The sequence below is a fragment of the Haliaeetus albicilla genome, chromosome 12 (genome assembly GCF_947461875.1).
Source record: "Haliaeetus albicilla chromosome 12, bHalAlb1.1, whole genome shotgun sequence".
Lineage (NCBI taxonomy): Eukaryota > Metazoa > Chordata > Aves > Accipitriformes > Accipitridae > Haliaeetus > Haliaeetus albicilla.
In genome coordinates this window covers 16,720,656-16,738,467 of record NC_091494.1, presented here as the reverse complement: position 1 = coordinate 16,738,467, position 17,812 = coordinate 16,720,656, and the positions used below count along the sequence as shown (strand labels likewise).

The 17,812-nt window shown below is 50.9% G+C and overlaps 1 protein-coding gene across 4 annotated transcripts in view; it reads left to right on the top strand.

The window, feature by feature from the left end:
* Positions 1-845: 845 nt before the first annotated feature.
* The window catches only part of SHC4 (SHC adaptor protein 4), a 34,064-nt gene continuing 17,097 nt past the window's right edge, over positions 846-17,812 (top strand). The window contains exons 1-3 of one of the 4 annotated variants that reach the window (XM_069798292.1): positions 1,689-1,822; positions 1,921-2,271; positions 11,703-11,773. In XM_069798292.1, the coding sequence (XP_069654393.1) occupies positions 1,817-1,822; positions 1,921-2,271; positions 11,703-11,773 (428 nt within the window). In that variant the 5' untranslated portion in view covers positions 1,689-1,816. Of the gene's footprint in view, positions 2,272-4,534; positions 4,633-11,702; positions 11,774-17,812 lie in introns of those variants that run through there. The other 3 variants (XM_069798291.1, XM_069798290.1, XM_069798293.1) reach the window with 3 other exon arrangements.

Sequence of the window (17,812 nt, the reverse complement as noted above, 5' to 3'; positions counted from 1 at the left end):
GCAGAGTCTGGACTGGGGCTTTTCCCTACTTCATTGTAGCAGCTATTGCATCTTTCAGAATTAACATTGGCTTTCATACAAGAGAAAAAAATGCAATGGCTGTGTTGAGCTCTGGCTCTCTCCATGTCCCTGCCCGTGATCTTCCCCTCCTGTCCCAGGCAGGGCAGGGGCCAGCTAGGCCTCTCCTCACCCACCAGCAGCTGCTTTCCAGCCCTGAACGTGAGGAGAGGCTGAGGCCAGTATCACCGGGAGCATGAGGAAGGCGACCTCAATACTGAAAAAAATCTAGCACAAGGAAAGACCTCAGCTAACGGAGGGACCCCAGGCCGCTGTACCCCCCGGCCTGACCCCCGCGGTGCCGCCCTGCTCTTCCCACCACGCTGCCCGTGGCGTCGAAGCCCCACACGGAGCCGAGGTAACTCGTGCTGAGGGCCCAGGTATTTTCGGCGAGTCAAACAAACCCGGCTCGCTGCCTGAGGTACGCGCAATGCCGGAGACGGGCTTTCCCCAGCGGGGCTGACGGCTGGAGCTGAGCTGCAGAGCGGGGGGACGCTGGGGCCAGCCTGTCCTTCCCTCGGGGCCGGGTGGGCGGCCCGGGGGCACGGCAGCCGCGGCTCTGGCTGAGCCCCAGCCCCTGGCGCTGCCTGTGCCGGCGGCGAAGGAGGAACGGCCGGGCGGGGGCCGGGACCTGCCGCCGAAAGGGGCTTTTTAGGGATTTTCGGCACTATCCGGAAGGTCCCGCCCCCTCCCGCGCCCCCCCTCCCCCGTCGCCCCGCTCTCTGCGCGCTGAGGGCGCGTGAGCCGGCGGCGGGCGGCGATTGGCTGCGAGGCTGCACCTCGGGGGCCGCCGGGCCGCGGCCGCCCGCCGAGCGCCATTCACGGCGCTGCCCGCCTGCACGCGCCGAGCCTCATTCACAAAAAAACCCCCAAACTTCATTCATAAAAGCAGCGGCGGCGGTGGCCGGGGCTGCGGCGGGGGCGTCTCGGGCGCTGCGGAGCTGCTGCCCCGCGGCTCTGCGGGAAACAGCGCCGGAGGCGCAGGAATATTCAGTTGTTTCTGGATTATGGTGCTGAAGGACTTTCCAAGCAAGCATTAGCGAGACTGACGCCGAGAGCTGCCGGCGCTGTTCAGTATTTTCTTAAAATACTGGGTTCGTGCCTGACGGCGGGGCAGGAGCGTTGCAGCGCAGGGATGCTCTGCGTCTTTGGGGCGGCCGACGATGGAAACGCAGAGAGCTGGGCACCTTACGGGGTTCATGCCGGTCTGAAAATGTGTTTGAGCTTGTAGCTCTCTTGCTCTGCTTTGTGTGGAATATGCTTGAGCTTTCGCTGCAGCCAGGACTCCGCGATTAACGATGCTGCAACTGTGAGTCTCCAGAGCTAGGTGGGATTTAGTGCCTGGCTTGAGGCGGCAGCGAAGGCAGGTTTGGGTAGCGGCTCTTCAGCTTAAGCTGCTGTGCCGCTGGTGTGCTCTCCTGTATGCCGCTTTTATTACTGCTTACAAAATACCAGATGTCCGTGCTGTTTTAAGCGTCGTCCGTTGAGGAAAATAAACCACTTGAGAGGGAGTCAGCAAAAATATCCCGTAGGTTTCTGGTTTTAAAATGGTTTGACTTGCTTGATTTCCATGTAATTTATCTACAAGAGCCAATTTATGCGAGAGTATCCAGTTACAGAACTGCCAAGGCTATGAGAGAACGCAGCAGCCAGCAGAGCCTTGGTGGACACGTCCTGTATGTAGGGTTATTCAGACATCCAGGAATGCTGCACAGGGCTAAGTACAGCCGATTCAGAAATGATTCGATAACATCCCTAGATGAAGGTACGCAAAATACGTCTTTAAACATCAAAGGTTCTTCCTCCTCTTCCCATTCTTCAACGCCTAATTTACTGACGGAAGATGTCTCCTTGGGGCCCCAGGACACCTGCACCACCCTGTGCACGCTGATCCCCCGGATGGCTAACATTAAACTTGCCAACCCGTCAAATCTGCCGGGCCTGAAAAGCTTCTGTCTGGGAATGAAGGAGGTGCCGCGAATTAAGCTCACGGAGTGTGTTACCATCCCGAGCAGCCCAACCTCGCCTGAAATCAGCTGCCTCTCGGCCTCTTATCCACAGCCCGACCTGGACAAGCTGGCCCTAACCCCAAAGCCGGCGGGTGACTGCGCTGTGCGGGGAGCTGAGGAGGCCGCCTCTGCGGGCAGGCAGGACGGGAGCCTCGCGCAGAGCGGTGAAAGCGTGGGGGAGCTGGGAACGACCTATGGCGTGCGGGTGAGTACTTCTCACAGGGTTTCTGTTCTCTGACAAAGCAAACTGCTCAGGTGGCTGCAGGGTGACCTCTGTGGTCCCACTCCTGGACTCAATGCCCCAAACCACTGGCTTCTCCCGTCTCTTTCCTGTCTCCTGCCCTAGGTAGGGCTGTGGTGTTGAACTGAGGGAGTTAAAAGGACCACAGCCGCTCCCAGAGGTAACACAACATCCATTTCCAAAAGACTATTTTTAGACTCTCTGAGAAGTGCAGCTGAGCTGCAATTTCAAACAGGGCTTGCTCTGGCCTGAAATGCATGTTGGAGGGAGAAGGAGGCCCACGAAAAGGGCTTCCCATCCCTCGCAGAGCAGCTCCCAGGCATTAGGTGCATGTTGGCCCACACTGCTTATGTATTTGTCATGGAGGGTGTGGGAGAGGTGCTGGGACCGCTGCTGCTGCCCAGAGCACCTCTCCCCCGTGCCTCCTGCCCTGGGAGGTGAGCGGACAGGACGCAAAAGCCGCCCTCCTTCTTTGATGCTCTAGGGCTGTGTCTGATTTTCTTGGTGATGATGATGTACAGAAAACCCTGCCTGTTTCTTCAGAAGATGCCCTGAAATAGCCTTCCTGGGTATTTTTCATGTTGCGGACTGGGGTTGGTGGGTATCGTCTTTTAATTAGCTGTCAGTGGCCAGGAGGAGACTATGCCTTCTGGGCTCGGTGCTTTAGCTCCCTCCACCCCTGCCACACCTGGGAGCTTTCTAATTTTCTTTTCCTTCCTGGACTTTATATTTCTGTGGCCAGACCTTGCCGTTTGCTAGCTGTTGCTTCCTCTCTACGCTCTGAACCTCTGACCCCGCACATTTTAGTGCTTACGCTTCATCTGTCAAAAGCACTCTTGGGCAAAAACTGCCTGCTGCTTGCATGGAGGGAGCCAGTGCAGACCACGGGGAAATGGCAGAGGAATCGGTCTAAATCTGCTTCAGAAATACTCATGTAATGGCTGGGCTGGCCAAGGGCTCCTGTAGCTCTCACAGTCCTCGTGCCTGTCCCTGACATGCAAGGGGGGCCACAGAAACAAGCCGTACAAGAGGTTATTAACCAGCATCTATTCCTCCCGGTGGGCTGCAGGTGGGGTGCTAAGAGAGTGTGTGTGTAAGCTCTCAGTTTGGTGTGCGGGAAGTATCAAAATGTGCCAGAAGGAGTGAAAAAGCTGTAAGCCATGCAAAATTTATGTCTCCTGTGTGATGTTTCGCAAGCAGGGAGGCCTAAAGAAAGGTGCAAGGCCAAGAAAAATCGATTAGTCCCTTTCTAAATGCAGGAGGAGGGCAGGCAAGTCAGAGGGCAGAAGAGCAACATGGAGGGATAGCTGTGTTCACATTTCCCCAGGCAGGAATGAGGTGCCTGCCTGGCGTCCAGCAGCGGGAGCACAGCTGGTGATGAAGGTGATGGTGTCCCAGCATGGCACCAGCTGCTGTGAGCAGAGCCGCAGGAGGCCCTGGGACATTCACCTGGGGTGCAGCAGGTGGAGGGAGGGGATACGCTCTTTCATCGTGCTGCTATCTGTCCTTTTATGTTTACTTTTCTTTAAATTCTAGTACTATTGTGAGCAGTTGAGGTTTTGACACCAGGAAGCTGCTAAAATAGATGAATGAGCATGGAGGGCGTGACTTACAGTGACAGTGCAAGGGCCACTGCAGCTCCAGGTGCTACGCTTTCGGCCAGGCCACAGAAAGGCCTGCGCTGGCAGATGGCGTCGTGATGCCCAGCGCGCGCTGTGCAGGATCTGCCTCGTGTGCTGCGGTTCGAGCAGTGCCCAACGCGGTGGAGCTTGTGATTAAGGCTTTGGGGTACCTATAGAGATTCAAATACTGAAACGCTAACACCAGAGGTACACTTAAAGACCTCAGTTTCTGACATGGGGCGGAGATGAAGAAGTGCAGGGGGAATTTCCCAGGTTTCTATTGTGGCCCAGGACCGAGAGCAGAGGCACCAAGGTGTCACCTGCCAGGGACCACATGAGCAAGAAAGGCAGAAGAAAGAGCAAAAAAAGAGAAGGACTTGATGGGGAGGTCATGTGAAGTGGGGAAGGGCTCGTCCCCTCCTGCTTCTCCCCAGGTTGTATTTCCAGTGTGGTTTTATGCTGGTCTCTCTGGAAGTCACCCTATTTCATGGGGAATGTCGCCGAAGGGGGTCACTGGCAGGAGCCTCCCAACACAACAGGGAAACGTTGTTTCCCTGCATCTTTCCTGCATCTTCCCACTGCTGTTGCTCCTGTGGCTGTGGGGCTGCAGGGCCCAGCCCCAGGAAAGCTGCAAGAGCATTGCTGACGTGTCCTGGCCAAACTCTTGGCGTTTTTTTCAACCAGCCCCCTTAATAACAAGCAGGTCAGTAAATAAGTAGCCTGGGGATTCTGAGGCTTCTGCAGCAGAGTACAGGCAGGGTGCTCATTTCCCCAGGGACTCCGAAGCTTCTCGGGGAGCTGGCGATTGACCCTCAGACGGGCTGGGAAGCAGCCAGGGGCGCAGGGCTGCAGTGTGGCAGGAGCGTGGTGCGGAGGGATGGTATCGCCCAGAGGCAAAGCAGGGCCAAGAGGCCGAGGGGACGGGTAGCCATGGGAGCTGCTCTGAATCCTTACCCCAATCCTTACCCAATCCTCCCAATCTTTACCCCCTCGCCTTGGCCCTCACCCTCCCTCCTGTGGAGTTTGGAGACACCCGCTCTTCCCACGCAGCTTCTCGCACCCTGTTAGGGTATGGGATCATTGGGATCTCCCCGAGAGACCATTTTAGGAGGAAGGTCAGGTCTACGTTACGGGGACTGCTGCTGCCAGACATCTGTGGCCTTAAATGCTTAATTGGAGCCTGAAGAGGATTTGGCACTTATGTGGAGAGGATCTACAGTTATTTTTGAAAGGCAAAAATATGGTGAAGTAATTAAATGCCTTAGGGCAGAAGCTGTCCCCTACAGACTGGAGTGAGGCAGAAATTGTCCTTCTGGGGTTGGTTTAAGAAGAGGCAATGCCAGGCTTCTTGGGTCTCCCTGGGAGGCAGCTGCAGCCATGTGTGACTGGTGGTGACAGGGCACCTGTGTCACGGCTGTGTGTCACCTGGGCTCTGGTGAGGAAGCCGAGACCCATAACAGCACCTGTTCCCCCCGAGATGCTTGTGCAAATAACAAAGAGCCCAAATATTAATATTGAAATAGCAGCCTGGACAGCTCTGATTCCCACAGTGTTATTTTTCAAAACATACTGTGTACGCAGTTTGCTGCAGGGTTTACAGGGTGGATATTTACCTTGTCCTTGTTCACATTCTGTTACATGCCTTCCCACAACGCCACCCATCTGGAGCTGAGGTTGTCTCTGAATGGTGCCCATAGTGGCCACGGCACTCGTGTATCCCGCCGGTGTTCGTTATGGCTGTGACGAGCCTGAGGAATATTCCAAGAGGCATTTGCTGTCCTTGCTCTTGCTCATTGGGGAGTGCCAGGGACGTGGCCGCTCCTGAGCAGGAGCATAAAAGCTGGCTCTCAGGATTATCCTGCACCAGTTGCCCCTCTGAGACCAGTGAGAATCAGCTGGATGGTGTTACTGGACCTAACACGGAGTAAGGCTCTGTGGCTGAGCTTAAATCAATAATGCACAAGTCTTTGAGAGATGATGTTCGGATTGGTTTAAATTTGGGCTATGTAACTAAAATACAGAAAGGAAATGCTATTGCCAGATATTTTAAAGTATAATGGTATTATAATGAAATAATACGGTACAGGTTGTTTACAGCATCCCTTGTCTTAACAGAGTTTTAGCAATATACAGGTTGATCGTCTGCTAGGTATGGATGTATACCATCACATATGTATATACATATAAACATATATGTATATAAAATCAGTTGCTTGTCTCTAGAGTAAAAGGAACCTGACTACTTCTAACGTAGGCGTTCAGAATGATATGAAGTATGCCCTGAAAGAGTGCACGTGGGCAGCCGTCCCCTGCGCAGTCCTTCTGTTGTCCATGGAGGGTGCGACAGGTCAGCCTGCAGCAGCTGCTCCCTGCCTCTGTGTGGGGAGGGGGGGTTCGGGGCTGCCCTTTCCTGGTCCCAGGATGCTGCCGGTGCCTCTCCTACGCTCAGGGCCGGGAAATAATTGTGGTATTTCAGCTGCAGCCACATCCCTGGCACACGGCACCCAGAGAGCTGCTCTGCATCTTGCATCTCGCCCGTCTTAAATAAATAACTACAGGCGTACGAACAGCTGGGGCTCTCGCAGGAAGGAGATGGGCTCTGGTGATTCACGGCTTCAGAGCCGCAGCTGTGAATCATGAGCCGGGGGCTCGGGGCTGTAGGGTGCTGGGGCGGCGCTTGCTCCAGCGGGCTGGGGGGGACGGGGCGTGTGGCAGCCCCGCAGCACCCACCGCCCTGCGTGCCTCGTCCCACCGGCTGCAACTCTTGCTTTGTCGCAGCCGGGAGCACGGGATGGGACAGTTTTGAACCAATTCTGTTGGAGCCCTGGCCTGAGGACAGTGCTGCGGAAAGTGGTTTTTCCGCACAAAACTAAAAAGAAAAGGAAGAGATGTGTGTGTGTGTCTGTATATTTACAAACTTTTCCCTGTTTTTTTTTCTCAAGACGTGTTTAACAATGGAACACCTGTGAATGAAAAGGTCAGGCTTTTCCGGGAAAATTTCCGTTTATCAAAAGGCATTCTTCATCACAAAAAGCCACAGCTCGCGGCCCCTTAGGGAAGAGGCCGTGCTGCACGGGCAGGAGGTGCGGGACAGACCAAGGGCCGGCCTGTCTGGCTGCACTGCTGCTGCTAGAGGGAGGAAGATGAGAGCAGGGCAAGCACATGAATAGAGTTAGGCTGGCACTGACAAACCACTAGTGGGTTTTTTTAATGTGCTTGATGGTCTTTGATGGGCTTTTTTCTTCCTTGAAGGTGTTCAGTCTGTTTTTCAGCCCGTTCTGCCCTGGTTTTGTGCTCTGAGGAATGAGTCAGGTTGAATCTCCTGCAGGGTGCAAACCCAGGCCAAAGCTCTTCATTAGCAGCCTGACTGGTGGCTGCTAACAGCGTTACATAGCACTGACCCCAGCCCGGTAAAATGCTGCTGTGCGTTGCAGGATGAGCAGCCGAGCCGAGTGGCCGGTCGGCAGCGTGGTGCAACCTGTGAGCTGACAGGAACGCTGTGCCACTGCCAGGGTAGCCGCAGTGGTCTCGGCTTTCCAGCGGACACAGTGGCTTTTCAACGCCAAAGCCGCCACAGGCAGCATCTAAGGAAGGGCTGAGAAAATTTCCCCACCAAAACTACAGTGATCTGTGCCTTGCTCCTTCCCCGCATCCCTGGCTGGCTCCCAGCGTTGTCCGTGGAGGGAGGCCAGCGCTTCACCTTCCTGCCAGGGCAAGAGCTGGGGGATCTCAGTCACATCAGGTGTTGCAACACGTGAGACCGTGTCCCGGAGCCCGGCAGCCAGCCACAGGTAGGACAGCACCATGGCTGTTACAGGCAAAAGTCATTTCTCCTTGCTGTAAAAGGCAGAGGCCTGTCACCTTCTAACTCCAGTGCCATCGTCCTGCCATGTGCTGGTGGCTGCTGCTCTCTTCTGCCCCGTCTTCCTTCCCACCGGATCCATCGCAAGGTGAAGGTGAGTTATTCAAGCAAATCAAAGGGATACTCTCCCACTGCTCTGCAGCCACGTCCCCTGCATGGCAGAGAGCCGTGCCCCCCCCCGCCCCGGCGGGGCAGCACCCACCCCAGGCAGCCCTTGCCCGCGAGAAAAGAGTGTTGTGGGAAGCTCGGAAGTGGTTTTCCCTCATTTGAAAAGCGCCTTGTTAAAGCCGTGCTGGGAAATGAAATCCTTGCATGGGAGTCAGATCCCTGCCATGCTCATGTGCACACACAGCACTGCTGCTTGTGCCCGGTTTCTGCCCAGGGGTCTGTGTTATGTTTTTAGGGAATTTGAATGTAGTCTCACATATGTTTGGACAGAGGCTGTTTAGCAGCAGCATGCTACCTGACTGCCTCTGCGAGGAAAACATGTCGCTTGGATTTTTTGTTAGTTGGCTGTGGGGTCTGTAGGAGCTGCTCTTGACATTATGCATGAATTAATGCCTGTTAACTAATAGGTAAAATTGCAAGGCTGCAGCTGTATTGTTTAATTAGGAGCTCCGTGTGCTGCTTCCTGTGCCATTCCTGCGGGTGAATCACTGGCTGTCATTCAAGCTGGAGCTGGAGCCACTAGCTGCGTTATGGCAGGGAATGAAATGAGACGTGGGTCTGGATTAGGGGGTGCCTGAAAAGCTTATTCACACAGGCCCTGCCTAGTGCCTTCACATCTCCTCCCACACAGTCCCTCATCCTGTTTGCAGTCACTCTCCATCATCTCTTGTACATAGATGTGAAAAGATGTGTGCATCTTCAGTAACCGCCCTCCTCTCCCCTCCCCGCTCCCCCCGCCATCCTGGTGGCGTGGAGAAACAGCAGCCAGCCATGGATTACCCTCCGGATTCAAACACTAAGAGACAAAGCAGCCCCCAGTGCTGATGCTCTCCCCAGCGCTTTGCAGGGAGACAGGGGACAGCTTTGTGCACGTCGCCTTTAGAGGAGCCGTTCCCTTTCCGGCAGGGGCCAGCAAGTCTCCTTTCTCTCCTGAGAGCTGTTGCTCGTCCTGGCAAGAGCTCTCCATCCTGCTGCTGACAGATCAGCAGGTTCAGCATCTGCTTTCCTTGGTGATGTCAAGTCTTTAGCACTCACATTTTTTCAGTCTTGGCATTTTATTTTTCTATAGGTAGCTGAATTCTGCAGTTATATCTATGCTTGTTGCCCTGGGCTGGTTACAGCACCCTTGTGCCTGTGTCCAGCTTCCCCTAGCAGCTCAGTGAAGGCGAGCCGTGCTCCTCTTTGTGGGGCTTTGGGAGATGAACCTCTTTCCTCGGACACCACCTTTGAACCCTCGGTATTGCTATCACCGTGTTACAAAAGCACCTGGCAGATAGCTTGGGCTGGGGCAAGGCACTGCTGTGACTCCTTCTCCCTGGGCACTGCAGGAGGGCACCTGTGGCTGCTGCCCTGCTGATGCTTTAGCTTGACCCTCCCTGCAGCAGGAAAGTGTGAGCTGGCCTCGACCCTGCATCCCTGGATGAGCTCACTAGCTTTTTGTGGGAGCTGCTGTTTGGGATATATGGGATGGGGAGTAGGGGCACCACCTAAACTGGAGTCTGGGTGCAGAAGTCTTGAGACAGGCGTTGCCCTTGTCTCCTGTGTTCCCCTTCCTATCGTACACCGGTCATACTGCTTGTCGGACTCAGCTATGGAGGGGTTAATGTTTTCCTTGTTTATTTGTTAATTATTCTTTCTTCCTCGGAGAGTGTCTTTTGTTTTCTTGAATAGGCTTCTGGTATCCCATTGTCCTTTTATGTGCTCCATGGGCTTCTCCCAGCTCTGTGACCCCGGCTTCCTCTGCCCCAGCCCCGAGGCATCCCCCTGCCCAGGGCTCTGCTGGTTCTCTGTAGCCTCCTACTGAGATGTGAAGGTTCAGCCATTACTAACTGTGCTGGTTTAGATAACCAATGGCAGCTAAAATAAATGAGAGATGCAGTGAGGTGCCATGTTAATGCACTTTCCTACTCAGGCTTTTAAAGGGGAAAAAAAAAAAAAAGGTCTTTTGTGAATCATTGATAAGTTCAGCTTCACTCAGGGTCACTTATGCAAAAACCTAATATTGATTTTTCATCTTTGCTTAGAGTAGCTTCCCACGCATCTGTTCAGGATGCAGTGGGGACTCACTTATCAGCATGTGACTCACCTACTCCTAAATCTTTCTGTTTTCAAGGATAGAGGAGCAGCCAAACAGCTCACAGGATGCTTGACCTTATAGGATCAGAGGTCACCAAGCTGAGGCTCTAGATGTATTTTCCATGTTTGCTTTGTTCCCGTTAAGCAGGAATATCTTTAACAAGTAAGATAGCTCTCAGAGTCCTTTACAAAGTCATTAAATGTTGATTAGGGAAGCAGTTCTGCTAACCCTTCAGATTCTTATTGATGTCCTTCCAGGTCTCTGACCTAATTCTGGAGTTCTCCCAAGGGTTACATTGCTATCTGGAAAGAAACCAAATAGGGATAATACAATTGTTGTGGAATTCCTGCTTGACTGCGCACATAACGTTCTCTTTTTAACACACGCATTCATTTCTGAAAGTCTCCAAAGCTGAAACAGATACCTAAATCCAACCCCCTCTGAATGGACCAGCAGAAATATCATTTCATAGGCAAAGTGAGGCAGAGGAGGTAAATACAGTACCTTTCTCTGGACAGAGAGTGCTTCCTCTGTCCATTCAGAACAAGAGGACAGAGTATGTGTGTCCCTGCCTGAGATTTCCAGGTTATCTGCTGTATCCCAGAGGCTTTGACTTTCTGCAGCAGACGTCTGCGCTGGCAGGCTGTCTCTGCAGCCCACGGGCACTGTGTGAGCACTGCAGGATGCTCCCAAAAGCCCTTTTTCCTCCAGGAGAAGTCGTTGTGGAAGAAGGGATGCAAACTGAGAGACCCAGACCTATGGCAGCCATGTGAAATGGAGATGTTGGAGCGCTTCAACAGCAGAGAGATGGGTATCAACAGAAATGCTGAAGGAATTAGTAAGATATGTTTTGAAAGAGGTAAACTCAGTAGATAGACTTAGCCAAGCCCACTTCGTTGAGACGAAAATGTTCCATAGGTTTGTGCATAACATCAAAGGAGTTTATGGGCTGACATGCCATCACGTTCTTGATGTTTCTGAAAATTAGTCCTATGCAAATTCCAAACGAGTATAGAAAAAGCCCCCAGCTCTGCCCCATACAACGGAAGTGCGGGAGTCAGCCTCTGATTTAAAGCAGGTCACTTTGTAGTGCAGGCCCTTTAGAGTTGTTGCTATGAGCTGGAACTGCAACGCTACCTCCTTCATCTTCTGCAGAGGTTATTTGTCATCAGACGTGCAGCAGCATGGAGGCAGTGGTTTTCCTCATGCCTAGTAATGCCTCCCACTGCTCTGAAGGGACATTCAGCTCTTCTGCACGGGGGCTCTGAGTGCATTGGTCCCGTGGGGCTTCCAGAGCCCCTCTGCTCCTGGGGAATTTCCCTCCAACATTCATATATTCCTCCCAGCTCAGTGCCACAGGCTAATCAGTGAGACTAAGCAGAACTGGAAAAAAGGAATGTTTGGATTTTGTATCCCCAGAGTGCTTTACCTTTTTTTGTGCTATGTTGCTGAAGGCACTGGTATCTTTATTGCTCTTCTCTACACTTTTCAGTAAAACAAGATCTATTTAGGAAGCAGCTTTAAGATGGCTGATTTGATTTTCCATTTAGGCTGTGGTTCTGCATATACTTAGTGGACTTAAATCACATTTGCTTCCTTCTGTGATCCTCCTCTTACCTGTGTGCTAGGTATTAACAAAGTCCTCCTTTCTCTTCGTTTTCCCTAGTACATGGGCTGTATTGAAGTGCTGCAGTCAATGAGGTCCCTGGACTTTGGCACGCGAACGCAAGTCACCAGGTAGGTGGTATCAAACTGAAATTCAGCCCAAGAATGAAAATCCCTAGTGCTAATTTCTAGTATAAAGCCAAGGGTGCGTGCCAAGCTCTGAAACAATTTTGAATAGGAGTTTGTGTGTTTTGTTTTGTTTTTTTCCCAAGCGATGATTTGAATTATTTGATCATCACAATAGGCTGTTCGCATTGGAAAACGGCTTGTTTCAGCCACAGACCTACTTTCTCTCCCAGTTCTTGTTCTGGATGCAGAGAGCCTCCCTCTGCAGTCACAGCACAGTACAGACAACCCCAGCGAGCTGGGTACCGGCAGCAGCCAGGCCATGCACACTGGGCTCAGCGCTGCCTGCACAGCTCACCCGAGACACAGGGTAAATCTGCTGGTGCTGCCGTGGTTGTGGGTGGCCGAGGTGGCGAGCTGGGATGCTCGCAGGCCTCTGCCACGCTGCTTCACACCCGACACAGAAAGTGCCATGGGTCCCTCAATCTAGCAAGGTCATCTAATGAATTTTTATCAGATGCGTGACATTGCTTGACCCCATCTGCACCAAGGCCAGGCTCAGCTGGAAGCAGAGTCACAAGGAAAACATGTTGAAATACAGCCATTTCCAACTGTACTGCAGGCCTAAGTTTCCAGGCTGCAAACCAGAAAAAGATGAATATTTTGCTCTCAGATACAACTGAGTGTGGTTTAAATGTGGAATATTTTGTGGTCTTTTGAGAAGTTTGCAACTTCTGTTGCAGATTGCTGCCAGTTGCTGGGTGTAGATTATTAATGTATGCACCTGTGGGGTTGGTGGAATGCCCTGTCAGGATCAGAAAAGCCCAGTTTTCTTTTTACGTTTATTCTTGTAAGTCTGTCAGTGCAGGAGTGTTTGAGTTTTCAAAATAAGCACCCTCTTGCCAGCTCAGAGCGCTGCGTGCTGCTGGGATGTACTCACGGTCCAGCAACCAGGACTAGCGCGCTGCCGGGCAGCCCCAGCAGCCACCCGGCATCCTGGCACCTCCAGAGGCTTTTTGGAGGGGTGGGTGTGTGCAGAGTATTTTGGCCCGGCCTCAGACCTGTTCCCTCCTCCCCTCAGCTATTTTTCTGGCATGGTTCATGCTGAGGATGCCAGGAGTGTGGTTGAGGCTTCCTGTGCCTGCCCAACTCTTCCTTCCTGCTGGTGGATGATTTACAGATGCTCCTTTGCTTCCTCAAGTGTTTGTATCAAAGAAATCCTGGAGAAAGGAAAGGAACATGAAGAGATAAGTGTTACTTTTCTACCTGTTGGCTCCCAGACTTATCAGCTAAAAGGAAGAAACTGAAAAACTCAAGTCCTTAAATGCCTATATACCACACTCGAAAGCTGCCCGATTTGTTTTGTATTCAAAATCAGCGGTTGTTGACATTTACAATCAGCATAAGCACACACTCACCCAGTTCCTGCATGTGCGTATGGAGAAGTGCCTGGGATACAAATATACTTCCCTCAGCCTAGTCGTTTACCAATCAAAAAGAGCCATGGAGTACACTTAGCCCAAAGCAATCAGCCCGGCTCATTCAGACGAAGCCGCTGCATTCTTCAACAGCCTTGGCCAAAGAGCGAGGTTATCTCCCATTTGCAAGATGCAGAATACATATGCTGCTACACCTACAAAACAGAGCTTTGGATGGTTTGTCTGGAAAATAATGAATATGAATTACTGTGTGACAAGAGCTTGCCAACTTAAATTTGGCCCAAATAGTAAGGTTTTGTTAACCAGAGCTATGTGAAAACTTAACAATGGAAATTTTTCCATCACCTAAAAAAATGCCACTGCTGACCTTAACGGGCTCTTTTGTGCATGAGAAATTCAAAACTTAAACTGTTTGCAAACCGAATGCTGAAGTGCTGAGCTCATGCATGCAAACTTTAAAGTTTGATTGATTACAAGCTGACTGGAGTGAAGATAACATTGATTATTCCCCTATTGTTCTCCTGGGGGAGTAAGTTTATAGACGGCATGCACAATGTACCAACCAAGGAGTTATTGGAAATGTTCCCATTTTAATCATCTCTGTTGTTTGTACTGGGGGTAAAAAATATTTTTACTCTGATGGCATTTCACTAAACAAAGAGGCATCTTCTGTTTTAAAGTGATGTAGAAAGGGTCTCTAATTATGTCTGCTCCCTGCCTTGCTTTATGTGTATTTGCATTCTTAGGCTCCTGATCAGTAAAATTAAAGCTATTATTTACCTACCTCACATGAATGTTGGAAAGATCAACAAACTTATGTTTGCCAAAGTGCCGTGAAGAGTCGAAAGAGATGAGCATGGAGGATTAATTTTCTAGTTTCTTGCTGGACTTGCATTTTCACTCGCTTACCAGGCACAGGGTTGGGGAAGGCAGAAGGTGGCCTCTCCAGCGCTATGAATGACCACGGGGTGCAGAGATGTCGTATGGACATCAGGCCAAATGACCACAGCGTAGCAAGGGAAGGGCCAGGCGCTGAGGTGCTCTTTGCCCTCGGTGGCTCTGCGGTGAGGAGATTGGCAGAGGAGATTTTGCCACAGCATTTTGCTCTTCCAGCTCTTAGGACATTCCTCCCATTCTGCAGAAATCTGTGATCCCAAGCTCCGTGTAGATGACAAGAGTAACACCAAGAAATAACAATAAGGGTAACAGGTTCCTCTCCTTGAGAGGCTTTGTATTTTTTTGAACAGTCACCCATAAACGTGCTGTGCTGTGCTTGCTGTTTTCCGTACAAGATGTGTTTGGGCTGTCGCCTTGTGCTGTGGCAGGTCCCGCCTTTGCTGGACCCTGATGTGCACTTCCCTTGTCCAGCCCTTCGGCTCTTTTCCTCTTACACATCTCCCACTTCTGTTAAATCAAGCTTATTATTAGTCATTGTATTTGGGCATTTATGGGAAAAGGGATTCCATATCTCAGATCGGGGCATTCACTTGCAAACTTGAAAATGGTCAGGCAGCGAAGGGCAAAGGGTGCCTGAAACGTGCTGCTGGGGAGGGCTGGTGGAAGAAGGCTGACTTTGTTTGGAAGATTAATTTCAACTTTGTTGAGCTACACAATCCCTTTCTGTTAGATAGTGTAGGCAGAGCCTTAGATGCTTAAAAGCAAATCTTCAACAGCATGCTTACTTGCTTACATCAGCCCATCTCTCATGTTTTTTGCTCTCATTTGGGGGAACAATAAACAAAGCGGCTCACTGTTACTGCTAGCATGGCGCTCTCCCACTTCTGCACGCTTGGGGAGGAGTGGGGAGGAGTGTCTGCTGCAGGTTTCGCCCCAGAGGTGCAGACCCAGAGGAAACCTGCGGACTGTACAGCTGATCTGATCTGAAGGCTTAGGGATGCCAAAAACGGGGCTGTCCTTGTCACTCCCTCCTGCCCCAGCGCTTGCTGAGCCCTTGCCAAGTGGCCGTAGCCTGGCTGGGTGGCTGGCTGCTAACCCAGCGAGCAGAGGGAGCAGTGCCCTGCGGGGCTGGGGGGCTGCCCCAGATTTTTGGGGGAGAAAGCAAAAATTCGCTGTGCCACTGGCTTCCGCAGCACTCAGCGGCATGGGGGCTGTGGCACTGTCCCGGTTCAGTGCATCTCGGCCCAGGAGGTGGGGAGCTGCCTACAGCTGTGTGTTCAGGAGCCTCAGCGTCCCAGTCAAAGAGGGATGGTCCTGCTTCCCCACCTCCTGGAGCCCACATCGGTGCCCCCAGGGAACTGTGCCAGCCTTGATCCTCCCTGAACTGCTGCCCAGCAGAATAACCCCTGGGAAACTCTGCCTGCAATGGATGGGCATCTGCTGGGGCCAGGAGCAGGACCTCTGCCTCTGCGGTAGGTCTGCTGCTGGTGACAGCCCAGGGGACCAAAGTGCTTCAGAGTAATATTTTTCAGGATGGTGAAAAGAGCCGACCCAAATCTCTTCCATTCACTACGGAAAGTGAAAACTGTGTCAATGAAACAATGACCAGTTTTTGTAATCATGTGGGCACTGCAGGACTGACAGACAGCGACTCGACTTCAAATGGCAGAAGATTCCTGAGGAGTTGAGGAGCGAGATTTTCTTTGGCTTAAACTACAAGAACAACTTTAATTCCTCACAGCTCTCCCAATTTCATTCTGTGGCTCCCAGGGTTGAGAAGAGCTGCTGCAGAGTATGCAAGTGGAGTTATCTCATTCAGGGTGATTTAAAAGAAAAACAAAAAAACACCAAAGTGTTTTGCTTTGGGATGAATGACAAGGAGGAGAGAAAGAAAAAGCAGCAACATGACTCGAATAACAAGGCCACATTTTCTGCTACTGCCTCAGATTTGGAAGATATCAAGAAGACAAGCAAATGCCAGAACTCATAAGGTTGCACATTCATGCAGGAACAAGGCAATTAACTACGCAAGCTATGCACGGGTATATGCCATCCAGCAGACCTAAAAGCAGAGACTTGCCCAAGCAACTGTTTGAAAATGAACATTTAAGAATGAATTAATAGCAGATTTCCAGTAAGAAAGCACAGATACAGTAAATCTGATTTCAGTTTATCGTGGATGTATCCAGAGTTTCTTTTCTTCCTAATACACGGTGCAGTTTCTAGTTCAGGTCCGCCTGCCCTGTGGAAATGACCTAGGGTTAGAAGTGTTCAGTTGTAGCAGCAAGGTGTTACAAACTGCTGCTTTTCACACCTTTAAAATAGTATTTGAGAAGGTTTGTTAGGTCACCTGGAAAACCACCCAGAGCTATGCAGCAAGAAACATCTGTGAGAAGATGATTTCCTCTACCAAAGAGAGGTAATAGAAACTATTAAGTAGAAATGATTTGCCTACTTTTTGGTTCCCGTTTGCTGGACAAGTGCTTCGGAGTGTGGTGAAGTGGGCAGTCACCACACTGGCTTGTACAAGAACAGGGTCTGTTGCTGGCAACTTTGCCTACAACTCCATATTCCACATGGGCTGCCTGAAGCGTGTGAGAAGTCATTTGTCACCAAAATAGATGATTTCCTGTTTTTCCAATTTGTTCTGTATCTGGTTTTGTTTCTAGGTAGAGCTAGACTTGAAGGCTCCAAGTAGCCTTAATGTCTTGGCTCTGATTTTAATTTCCTTTAATATTGAATGAGAAGATGAGCTCTCATTTTCCAAGCTGATTATTGGAATCTGCAAGATCATCCTGTAGGATGCCTTTCCCTTTTTTTTTTTTTTTTTTTTTTTAAGTTTTGGCCTTTCTACTGGTAACAGCTAAATAGAACAGGAGCTAAACAAGAAAGATATCAGGAATTCATTTCAAAAGCATGTTTTCAGCTGCGTAGGGAGAAGTGCTTTGCTTTAAAAGGCTAAAAAAAGGCAATATTTAAAAGGCTGTGTTTCTTACCCATCTTGTGTAGCCCACAATGAGGCTCCTCTTCTTCCCTGCTGTTTTCACTTGGAACATATTAATTACATTTTTATTATTTTGCCATGGATGAGGTCGTCATTCATTTGACAGTCTCCAGACTGAATTTCTCAGGATGTTCTCCGACGTGAAGGCTCGATGTAGCATCACTGATCTTCAGTGCTTTAAGCACGTAGCCCACCAGCGTAGCAATGTCCATGGGGCACTGAGCAGGGAGCAGTGGCGATGCTGCGGTTCACCAGCACTGTGCTGGCTTTACTTGCGGTCTGATCTGCTCCCCAGGCATGACCCCCCTGGGTCCTGGGGGGACTACACTCCTCGCTGGGGCACCTCTGCTTCATGGGATGTATCTGGCCAGAGCTTCTTGCCATTGTTTGGTCTCCTGATATTTTTTAGCCCTTCTGAACCAAAACTTTCTCAGGAAATGAAGGCCAGCGGTGTGTTCCTCCCACACACATGCCGGGATCTGAAAACAGACAAACTTTCCTAACTAGCTCGTTTCGTAATTATCTCTTTGGATAATAATCCAGTAACATAAACAAACAAACGAATTCCCTTCCCCTTAAGAACAAAACAAAATCCCATCCCTTGAAAGCCCAAGTCTGAATTCAGCCCTGAGAGAAAGGCTGAGGCTACAGCCTCAAAATGAAATCACCTGGTGTGGGAACCGAAGCCTGAAAGGGTGATGGGGG